The 12,270-nt window shown below is 45.6% G+C and overlaps 1 protein-coding gene across 1 annotated transcript in view; it reads right to left on the bottom strand.

Annotated features, from left to right (window-relative positions):
• Window positions 1-11,728, bottom strand: part of anxa6 (annexin A6) — a 102,106-nt gene extending 90,378 nt beyond the window's left edge. The window contains exons 1-2 of the mRNA XM_078551200.1: window positions 11,617-11,728; window positions 6,510-6,559 (exon numbers count right to left, since the gene is read on the bottom strand). Of these exons, the coding sequence (XP_078407326.1) occupies window positions 6,510-6,527 (18 nt within the window). The 5' untranslated portion in view covers window positions 6,528-6,559; window positions 11,617-11,728. The remainder of the gene's footprint in view (window positions 1-6,509; window positions 6,560-11,616) is intronic.
• Window positions 11,729-12,270: the final 542 nt, after the last annotated feature.

Here is a 12,270-nt window from a genome sequence, read left to right on the forward strand (position 1 = left end):
AAGAGAGGAAGTAAGATACACTTTGCAACATTGGTCAGAACCCATCTGGAATATTGCACTCAGTTCAGGGCACTGCACCTCTGGTTGGATATGTTGTTCTTCGCAATGGGTGCAGTGCAGACTCATCAGATTGATACTGGAGCTTAAAGGGTTAAATTGCGAGGACAGGTGACATAGACCAGCCTCATACACACCCAAGCGCAGAAGACTGATGGGTGACCCGATCGAGGTGTTTAAGGTGTTAAAAGGATTCAAAAAAGATACAGAGACTCTTCCCTTCCATTTCTGAGTTCAGAACGAGGGGTCATAATCATAAAATTAGAGTTGGGTTGTTCAGGAGTGAAATCAGGAAGCAGTCCTCCACACAAAGGGTAGAGTGGGTTTCTAGAACCCTCTCCACAATAAGTTTTGGACGCTGGGGGATTAATTGGAGCTCTGCAGACTGATGCAGTGATTTTTGTTGGGTATCGGTAGCAAGGGATATCGAGCAAATGGAGTTGAGGTGCAGATTAGCTGTGATCTAATTGAACAGCAGAACAGGGCTTGAGGGGCTGAATGGCCTCCTCCTGTTCCTACTGAGATCTGCACCATCAACCAAACAATAGCTAGAGAAGGCAAAAGACACAGAGCCACACATTCCTAAGAAATTCTGTTTCCACTAGTGTGCTGCAGCTGCCCAGTTTCATCACTGCTTCATGGCGTACAGTCCAAGATAGGGCCTCCTCACCCCTCCTCTTCTCCCCTCCCCCATGAGCTAGCACTGGGCCCTCACTATACAGCTGCTATTGGCACAGATGAGCCAAGTTATAAATAACAGGCTCTCTCACTGGCTCTGACCGAATGCGTTCACTTCATTCTCATATATGGTCGCAGCCTGGAGAATCTAAATAACAAGGCAGTCCTAGCAGCTTTTGGGTGACCTACAGATAGATGGAGCATGTTTAAGTTGACTGCTCCATTAGCCACTCAGAGAGACAGAGAGAGAGAGAGTGGGGAGAATACTTAATGATGAAAAGGATGAGGCACCTCAGGACAGTTAAAGAGGGAAGGAAGGAATTATGCTGACTGAGGGATAAATTTTGTCCAGGACATGGGTGGGGAGGGGAGGTGGGGAGGGGGAGGGCTTGAGGGGGGAGGGGGAGGGAGGTTGGGGGTGGGCGAAAATCCTCTGCTATTCTTCCAAGTAGTGTCAAGGGGTCTTTTACATGCGCCTGAGGGGGGCCGACAGGGCCTTGGTTTAGTATCTCGTCTGAGCGACAGTGCAGCACCCCCTCAGTACTGGCACTGGGAGTGTCAGCCTGGATTCTGTGCTCTGGAGTTGGATATGAGCCTCTCCTGAATAAGAGCGGAGTGAGAGCGTGATGCACTGAGCTGCAGCCAATGAGAAGCTACTTGTGTTGTTAAAAAGGGTTTAGCGAGACAGGCTGTACTGTTCCTAGACGAATATCGATGAGTTAAATTCACACAGCGCAATATTCATGGGGAGCACACTGCGACAGAATCCTTCCATCCAATGTCCTGCCAGTTGAAACAGCGAGCACGGGAATTTCGGATGAAAAGGGATCCGTTACTAATTTCTCATAGCGCAATCCCAACCCATGAGCCCACCTGCACTCCCTCAGAGTTCACCACCCTTTACTCCTCTGTGCTTCACCACTCCACGAACCTCACAGACAACCAGCCCCGTTAGGGAAAGTGGGGGCAAAAGCCCCCCCCAAGTCCATCGAGCCATCAGTCCACGATAACGCCATCCCACATTACCGCATTTTGCAAATGCATATTTTAAAAAAAGATCAGAAATGTTCTAAAGCATTCCCGAACCCTGGCTGTCTTATATGTTCTCCTCTTCCCTGTATTTCATATCTATAAGATTTCCACCGCATTGCTATCACAGTACAGCAGTTCGAAACATCACAGAGAGGGTGGGAATCGAGAGGCTGCATAATCACACAAGCTAAGGTCAGCAGTTAAAATGAATGCTCTTTGTTTGCCTACTGTGATGGTTCAAAACCTTGAAATTGCAACTCAGGCAGTCTCTGTCCTAAAATTCCAAGTATTTTAGCAAGGTCACTCCAATCCTCCTCCCCCATCTGTGGGCCTTGATGCGTGTTTCTGAAGAGGCTGGTGTGATTCCATTAGAGAACTGACTCCAATAAAAGAAAGAGCTTGCATTTATATAGCGCCTTTCACAACCTCAAGACATCCCAAAGCACTTTACAGCCAACTGAGTACATTTTGAAGCATAGTTACTGCTGTAAGGAAGGGAACACAGCAGCCAATTTGTGCACAGCAACCTTCCAGAAACAGCGATGTGATAATGAACAGATAATCTGTTTCTGTGATGACGTTTGAGGGATAGATATAGTCCCCTCTCAAGGGTTCATTCCTCATTGCACAGACTTGAGCACATAGTCCAGGCTGACACTCCCAGTGCAGTACTGAAGGAGCGCTGCAATGTCAGAGGTGCCGTCTTTCAATTGAGACGTGATTGGAATTCCAATTGGAAGGGCTAAAAATGGGCGGAGAGCTGGCAGGAGGGATCCCATCCAGTTCCTGATGCCAACCATCCCAGTTCCAGGAAAGATGACCACCAAAGGAAGACTGGGAAACGTAGCCTTGTGTGTGAAGGGCTTGTGGAGCATTTTGTGACAGATCTGTAAAGACATGATATAAAGTCAAACCTTTCCCCCTCCAGCAGCTCCTTCAGTAATTCATCCTAGTTCTAAGCAAACATCATATTTAGTGGCATTCTAATAGTGGGAACAGGAGGCAGCCAATTAGCCCTCGAACATGTTCTGCTATTCAAGGAGATCATGGCTGATATGTACCTCAACTCCATCCACTCTCCTTGGCTCCTTAATACCCTTATCAGCAAAAAATCTATCGCGCTTAATTTTAAATTATGAATTGGGTGAGCACCTACTGTTTTTTATGGGAGTTCCACAGTTCTACCACCTTCTGAGTGAAGAATTGTTTCCGAACTTTCCTCCTGGTCGCCCTGACTCTGATTTTAAAGTTATAACTCTGTCCTAGACTCCCCCACCAGCAAATAATGTTTTTCTCAAACCAATCGCCCATAAACGTAACATTTATTTATACAATTCTCTTCCTAATTTATTCAAATCTGGTTCAGTTTTCTAAATTTACAAACTCAATCTGAACAAATAAATAGAGTTTAATCAGTTCAGTTGGTTTGATTAGTACCAGTTTATATATCTTTTCCGAACTTGATACCCGAACACTCTCTCCTCTCGCTCGCCCAAGGATAACATTCAATGCGAGCTCCCTCCTCCCTCACTGTTGAAACCACCACTCATCTTGTACTGTAACTCATTCTTCCTCGGACCTTAAAGCTGATGGACTCCCCGAGACATCCCTCCCTCCGATGAAGCTTTTAAAGTCCAATCTTAGTGTTACCTGATCCTGGTGTATCTCGTTTCCTCCTGACAACCAGGGAGCCACTTTCATTTTAATTGAGGCTCGTCATGAGAATTGCAACAGAACAATTATACGTTGGACATCCCTTAAACCCAATCAGTATAATCCAGCACACGGGCTGCCCTGAATAATAGCGTCTCATACTGTGTGAAAGTCAACCTGTTTGATGATTATCAGTCACTGCGCTGTCTGATTATTCCATCAACTTAATGAAATGCCATTAGATAATAACTGGCTAAAATGAACTCGACACCCAATTCTCTTGCCTCACGTAACCTCTCCTCCATTCCCCCAAATCCAATCTTAAATTCAATTAAAGGAACCACGGCAAAACATGGCTACCTTTTTTCCTATTTGCCAGACCCTGCCCTGCTGAGCTACTGAACTAGTCCGTGTCCACATGCAGCGAGACCTGAACAACATCCACACTTGGGCTGATAAGTAACATATGTGCCACAGAATTGCCAGGAGATGACCATCTCCAACATGCAAACATCCAACCATCTTCCCGTAACATTCAATAGCATTACCATTGTCAAATACCCCACCATCAGCACTTTAGGGGTTACCATTTATCAAAAGCTTAACTGGACCAGCCACATTAAACTTTAGCTACAAGAACAGGTCAGAAGTTGGGAATTCTTTGCTGAGTAACTCATGTCCCGATTCCCTAAAGCTTTTCCACCATCTACCAGGCACAAGTCAGTATTGTAGGTGTATGTAGGTGCCAGCAATGTTCACTTCCCACGGAAGAATTTTAAAAATCTCTCCACTTGCCTGAATCACTACAGCTAGAACAACACTTAAGATCCTCAACACCATCCAGGACAAAGCAGCCGTTTGACTGGCGCTCCATACACTGCTTAAACATCCACTCCATTCATCATTGACACAGTGGCAGCAGTGTGTACCATCTACAACCCAGGAGGAAAAAACACTAAACACTGGGAAGTAAGAATACTGCTCCGAACTGGTCTTGTATACCTTAAAATGGAACACCAGTAAAAACTGGGAAATAAGAACACTGGTCCGAACTGTTTTTTTCCTTCTGGGAAGGTTCAGTGCAGCACCTCACTAAGCCTCCTTCAACAACACCTACCAAATCTGTGACCTCTACCAACCAGAAGGACAAGGATAGCAGCTGCAGCTGAGCACCATCTCGGCCTGGAATATATCAGCCGTTCCTTCATCATCACTGGGTCAAAATCCTCAAGCTCTCTACCTAACAGCTCTGTGTGAGCATCTACACCACACAGGCTACAGTGTTGAAGAAGGCAGCTCAGCACTGCCTTCTCAAGGACGTTAGGGATGACTGATAAATGATGGCCTAGTCGCTGACACCCAATCCTGAGGATGGATAAAAAACACTCCATGGGCAGGTACAGCACAGGTTTCACTCCTAACTTTACTCCTAAAAGGTCTGACCCTAATTTTTAGATTCTGCCTCCTAATCCTAGATACCCCCAACCAGCAGACATCGTTTTTCTCTATCTACCCTATCAGTTCCCCTTAATAACTTAAAGTTTCAATCAAATCGCCTCCTAACCTTCTAAATTCCAAGGATACAACCCTGGACTCTGTAATCTCGCTTAGTAATTTAACCCTTGGGCCAGGACTTTTCGGATGGCGAAGTTTCCTTCCTACCATCTGAGGAGTAGGTGGCGAACGCAAAGCTATCCCGCAGCCATTAACACTCCAACGAGCCCCTCACTCAGGAGGATGTCCCACCTCAGGGGGCTACCGACCAACCTGACTGGCTGGCAGCTCTCTGGTGCCAACAGCACCAGAACCTGTAGTGGACAGGAGTGGGACTGCAAGCTGTCGCCACAGTCTAAATCCCGGGAGTCCAAGACCTGGTCAGTGTGGGGGGAGGAGGTGGAGGCCCCAGACAGAGGTGGGAAGAGGTGTTGGTGGAGAGGCCAGAGCACAGGAGAGGAAGCACTCATAGGGGCCAGACCTTTTTGGGAGTGGGGGGGCTGGTGCCCAATATTGAAAGGAGGCTACTGATGGAGCCCCCACCACCACCTCCCCCCCCACCCACCCCACTTCCCACTAAAGGTCTGAGTGGGGTCAGTTTTCAGGCTCCCACCGTCCCTGAACTCCTCCCTCCAGCCTGAAGATTGAGGCTGGGGGGTAAACGCCCCTTAAGTGGGTCAATAATTGGCCATTTGAGGGCCTCAATTGGGGCAAGGGTGGAGGGGAGGGGGCAGGCCGGCCTAGGCCTCACCTGTCCCACCAGCAATATAAAATCTTTTCTGTTTGTAGCTCTATACCAGAACACCTCTTGGTAAGCTGTGCTCAGTCACTCGCTCTCTTTCTCTCTCTCGCTTCCATGTCGGGAGGCGGTGAGTTCAAGTTCCAGAGACTTGAGCACATCATCTAGGCTGACACTTTCAGTGCACTACTGATGGGAGTGCCGCACTGTCAGTGGCACCATCTTTCAAATGAGATGTTCAACCATCTGTAATGATCCCCAGAATAGCAGGGGAGTGTTCCCCGGTGCCCTGGGCAATATTGATCCTTCAACGAATAACATTAAAAAACAAATGATCTGGTCACTATCTCATGGCTATTGGTGGGTGCTTTCTGTGCACAAACTGATGGCCGGGTTTCCTGTATTACAACAGTGACCACACTTCAAAAGGAATTGGCTGTAAAACACTTTTCAGACATCCTCAGGTTGTGAAAAACACCATACAAATGCAAAACTTTCTTTGCCTTTGATGATGACTTGGAAGCTGAACACCTATCCCCCCCTCCACCTCCCTTGAACACAAGAAACAGGCGCAGGAGTAGACCACTCGGCCCATCAAACCTGCTCCACCATTCAATACGATCGTGATTGATCTTGGGCTTCAACTCCATTTTCCCACCCGCTCCCCATATCCCTTAATTTCCTGAGACCAAAAAATCTGTCTGTCTATCCCAGCCTTAAATGTATTCAACGATGGAGCATCCACATTCCCTTGGGATAGAGAATTCCAAAGATTCACAACCCTTTTGACTGAAAAAACTTCTCCCCATCTCAGCCCGAAATGATTCTTTTGCCACGACCAGAACAGTCTCCTTACCTTTCCTTTGGCAGACATGGTTACGAGAACTGATATTGAGTCCAAACAATCTGCAGAGAGAAAGAAGTGGGTCAGAAATTATTTATAGCTCCGATAAAGGCTGAGAAATACACAATGATCCACTATGCAGGCATCTCTCCACGGATCATTATGCCACATCATTAACTAGTATTGTATATCATTCCTCCTGTAAATATGATCGGATGAAGCAACAGAAGCTCCATGCTTCCGCAAACATCCTGTTCCACCGCTCATTTGAAAGGTTAATTTAATCACCTTTTTTATGTGATTATTATAATATACTACAAGCCTCAGTGGAGACAGGCATGTGGGCTTGTTAGACCCTTGCTTTTCAGATCATCTCTCAAAGCCCTGCAGTGTGGAGGCGCCAGGCGGTTGCTATACAAAGTCTGTCCTCAGGAGTGATGACTCATGCAGATGTGCACGGGTAAAACCGCAGTAGTGGAAACACAGGAATATCTGCCTGGCTGTGGCCCAGTGTGCAGCTCTCTCAGAGCTTAGTCAGAGGGCAGTGGGTTCAGGTTCTACTCCAGAGATTCAGGTACCAAAATCCTGGTTGGCACTGCACTTACTGCAGCTGCCATCTTTCTGAGGGGGCATTAAACCAAAGCCCGCTCCGCTGGGCAGGAAAGAAGGCATGGCACTATTCTACGGCAAACGGTGACACGGTGAATAATGTCTAGCCCTCAGCCAACATTGGAAATAGATGATCCAATCATTATTGTATTGCTGATTGTTGGAGCTTGCTTTGTGCAAATTGGCTGCTGAGTTTTCTACATTAAAACAGTCACTCACTGTGCACTTTGTTGGTTATCAAGTGCTTTGGGAGGTTTTGAAAGACACTGTATGAAGGCAAGTTCTTTCTTTCTCTCTCTATAGAAATACTTCTGAATATTTTGCAAGCCCATCGAACACTAACCGAGAGATGAAATGGAGGGGAGAATGCAACTCGGTGTGGTTGAGGCCTAACAAAATTGGAAAAGGTTTCTGGGTCCAAAACTCCAGTCCCCAGCAGCTCATGCCCTAGTTTCACCACAAGTGACCCAAAGGTAAACACATCTTGCCTGTTTGATGTAAACTCGGCCAATTTGGTCCTTCCTAACCTGGGTCAGTTGCAGGATGTCCTCTATTCCTCTATGGCAGTGGGTTTAAATTCTGGCAATGCACAGATGCCAGAGACACCACGTAATTTAACTATTGGTAACAAGTTTCATTCTTAGATTCCACCAGATTAGAAGTCAAAAGCATAGAAGTCACGTTAAACTTGTACAGGCCTTGGTTAGGCCACACTTGCAGTACTGCAAGCCATTCTGATCTCCATATTGTAAAAAGGTTATGGAGGCATAGGAGTTAACAGATCGAGGATCTTTTCTCTAGAAAGGGAGCTGTGGGAAGAGGTTCGTATGCAGCATAAACAATGGCATAAACCAGTTGGGCCAATCAGTCGGCCTCTTTGTTGTAAATACTTTGCAATGTCATTGGGTGAGAGTCTGACTAACTTCCGCAAATGGGTGTGAGATTCTTCAGGATTTTCACAGAATAACAAGAGCTCCAAAAATACTGTTATTATTGAAGCATTTACAGGAGACTCAGGGTATCTTCCAACTTCCTATGTCATAGAATCATAGAATGATACAATGGGTGGGGGGGGCATTTGGCCCATCACATCTGTGCTGTCGCTTTGAAGCTATCCAATTAATCTCACTCCCTGGCTCCTTCCCCAGAACCCTGTTTAGTCTCTCCCTTCAAGCGTTTATCCAATTGTCTTTTGAAAGTTACTGTTGAATCTGCTTCCACCGCCCTTTCAGGCAGTGCCTTCCAGATCACAACAACTCCATCTGCCCCTACACTGGACCCTGATCAACCCTTCAAACCAGAATTTCAAATATGAACTGGCCCATATGTTGTAAGGTGCAGAGGTGACTGTTGGCTCACTGATACACGAATGACTTTGCCACAATGTAAAAAACACATTTGTCAGCCAAGAACTTGGTTTAAAAGAAGGAAAGTAGCTGAATTTATATAGCGCATTTGACAACCTCAGGACATCTCAAAGCACTTTGCAGCCAATGAAGTGCTTCTGAAGTGTAGTCACTGTTGTAATGTAGGAAACAAACACAGGAAGCTCCCACAAACAGCAATGTGATAATGACCACGTCATCCGTTTCAGTGACTGGGGGACACATTGCGGCCAGAGCACCAAGGGGAATCACTCCCAACCCTATTCTTCTGCAAAACAGTGGCCCCATGTGATCTTTTCACATCTATCAGACAGAGCCTCGGTTTAACATCTCATCCAAAAGGCTGCACCTCCATCAATGCAGTACGCGGTATTACGTGGCTGGGTCTGTGGGACTTGAACCCACCACCTTCTGATTTAGAGGCAAGAATGCTACTCACTGAGCTGCAACAGACACTGCACTTTGATTGCTCTGTGTTGTGAACAGAGCCTGTGAAGTAATGGTCGGCTTAAGAAAGCAAAACTATACACACAGATGTCAGCAATCTGGAGGTGGCAGCAGATATAAGGTAGCTCCTGGTCATTCAATGAGTGGACAGACCATCCAGAGGGACACTGGGACATACCAAGCGGAACGGCATTCAGAACAGCTTTACCTGCTGTCAATTAACCTCCAGTGGCCCAGTGGCCATTGGCACTGCCATCAGCCTCAGTGTACCTGAGCTCAGGGTGGGGGCTGCATAGAAGCATTTTGGACCCCTGCTCTAATTATTATACTTCACTAGAGAACGGCATGAATGGGAAACATGTTACTAAAGGAAGTGGTTGGGGTGAAGGTCAAATATGCATTTTTTTAAAAAGCTAGATAAGGGGAGATGGTGGCGTATGTCATTGGACTATAGTAATCCAGAGGCTCAGGTGAATTCCCTGGGGGGCATGAGTTTAAGTTCAAAAAATAAATCTGGAATTCAAAAACTAGTGTCAGTAATGGAGACTATGAAATCATCATTGATTGTTGTAAAAGCCCATCTGGTTCACTAATACCCTTTAGCGAAGGAAATCTGCCATCCTTACCCGGTCTGGCCTACATGTGACTCCAGACCCACAGCAATGTGGTTGACTCTTAACTGCCCCTCTGAAATGGCTGAGCAAGCCACTCAGTTCAAGGGCAATTAGGGCTGAGCAACAAATGCTGGCCTTGCCAGCGACACCCACACCCCATGAAAGAATAAAGGAAAGTACATGAGGGAGCAAGGAATAGAAGGATATGCTGGTGGATCTGGATGAAGGGGGTGATGTAGGGGGAAAGCTGGTGGGGGCACAGACCCATCGGGCTAAATGGTCTTTTTCTGTGCTGTATATTTTATGTAACTCAATGTAATACACAACTGGCAATGATAGTGGTCTAGTGGTTATGGTACTAGAGTAGCCAATGTCAGGGATTATGAGTTCAATAAGTCTGGCCAGCACCAGAATTACAGCAATGAAAGGTGTGCAAGGAGCCGGCCAGCTCTGGCCTTCAAATGGTTCCAGCAAGCACAACTATATGGGCTGACTCTTAATTCTGCCCCCAGTTCTAAAACAGCAAGGGTTTCGGGAGAGAGTTCACTCCCTCCTCTGTCCTAACAACATCTCCAAGAGAAGTGAAGAAACACAATCTCCAGTGTATGTGCAAATGAAAACCGAACTTATGGCCCAAAATGTTTAAAAATATATTCACCCCTGTTGCAATTTTCTCGTAACCTCTAAACTATCTCGTGGATTTGTATTTTAAGGAAAATAAAACTGTATTAAACTGCACAACGTTAATATGAAAATTCCATATCAGCTTTGCACTGGACAGTTACTGATTTGGGCCCAGAGGTTTGTTATAAACCCCTGAGGGGAAAATAATACTCTCAAAACATCATAATTTAGACTAGTCATAATTCACACATACAACATGGTGTTTAAATTATAATTATGCCGTTAAATATAATTATTTTAAGCAGAAAATAAGAGTGAGTGAACTTTGTAAACCAAAAAATAGGATCAGTTTTTACTCTGTTGTTGGAGTCAAACCAAGTTTTCTCCCGCTATTCTGTAATCCAGTAATTTTACATGCAGTAGCTCTGCGGCTTCTCTGCTGTAATATCACAATCTTCAAATCTGTTGTTGAGTCAAATCCTTTAGATATCGGAATCAGTTTACAGAATGGTTTTGGGGTGGTGGGGGGGTAACAGGTCGATGCAACAGCTATTAAACTGGGGGAGATTGTTAAATAATGTGCCCCTCACTCCTTTTTCCCTTTGCACTTGGTTAGAGGGACTCAACTGCCCAGGTGGGGGTGGAGTAGGATTTATTGATCCGCCACTGGAGTCTGTCGATGAGACCGCTGCAGTCTCCACGCCCTAACGCTGCAGAACCGGGTCCCCAAACCTGCAGCCCCCTCAGAGAGGGGCATCAATTGCCCAACTGTATCGCAATAAAATCCATCCGGATTAGAAATGTTTCCAAGGCAAAGGGAGGTTCACCATTTTAGATTTTCTGCTTGAAAGAAAATTAACCCTAGGCTTCGGGCAACTGGCATTAAACAATCAACTGACAGCTCTTAGCTAAAAATGGCCCAACCTGGATCAATTTTAAAACACTGTGTTTTACAGACTGCATTATAAAATCACGAGGTACATCATAAAAACCTCGGCTAGCATCTTACTTTTTGAAAACATTAAACGTCCCTTTTCTGAAAGCAAATGAGTTGATTTTAATTGTTTGGCGTTTATTAATTTTGAACCCATTTTAAAACAACACTTTCACTGAATTATTTTCCAACAAACTTAAATTTTAGTTTCTCAACCAAACCTTAAAACAAACTTACTTTTATGTGGTTTCTTCTGCACAGTAACTTTGGATGTTTTAAAACAAATTGATACATCGCGTGTATCTTTTCTGTTAGAAAATAAGTTGTCACAATTTCTCTTTTCAAAACGATTCGATAACATTCATCCATTTAGAAAAAAAAGTGTTTGATATTAAATGTATCGTTTTTTTTAAAAAAACACGTTAATACAATGTAAGTATTTTTGCTACATTTTCTGTATCTCTTTTTAAACATTGTCCTGAATGGTATTGCTCTCTGATACTCACCCCGGGGTTGTTGTAATCACCCTGTTCGAGCTAAGAGTCAGTCTGCTTCTCTCTGTCTCTCCAGCAGCTTTGCTCCCTTATCCTCTATCCTCCTGGCCTCCAGCCCCACACCTCCTCTCTTCCCTGACGTGGCGCAGAGTGCTGCAGCTGAACTGGCTGCTTCTATTTTAAAGTCGCTGCGGATTCTACATTGTGAGCCCAAAGGGAATTTGCAAATCGCTCACCTCGCACTTGGCGAGCGAGGCACAGGGGAGGGGTTTCTCAGCAAGGTGAGGGATAGAGACCCATGCCCTCCCCCAGTTTATTGCGGGAATATCTCCTCTCTTAGTTTTACATTTCTGCCCCCCTCCTTGTTTGCCTCTGGGGAGAAAGGGATCTTTCTTCTTTGGATGTTGGCATTTATTGCCCATCCCTAATTGCCCTTGAGAAGGTGTGGGTGAGCTGCCTTCTTGGACTGCTGTGGTGTAGGTACACCCGCAGCACTGTTAGGGTGGAAGTTCCAGGATTTTGACCCCGCGACAGTGAAGGAACGGCGATATATTTCCAAGTCAGGATGGCTTGGAGGGGAGCTTCCAGGTGGTGGTGTTCCCCATGTGTCTGCTGCCCTTGGCCTTCTAGGTGGTAGAGGTCATGGGTTTGGAAGTTGTTGTCTAA

The sequence above is a fragment of the Cetorhinus maximus genome, chromosome 10 (genome assembly GCF_964194155.1).
Source record: "Cetorhinus maximus chromosome 10, sCetMax3.hap1.1, whole genome shotgun sequence".
Taxonomy (NCBI): Eukaryota; Metazoa; Chordata; class Chondrichthyes; order Lamniformes; family Cetorhinidae; genus Cetorhinus; species Cetorhinus maximus.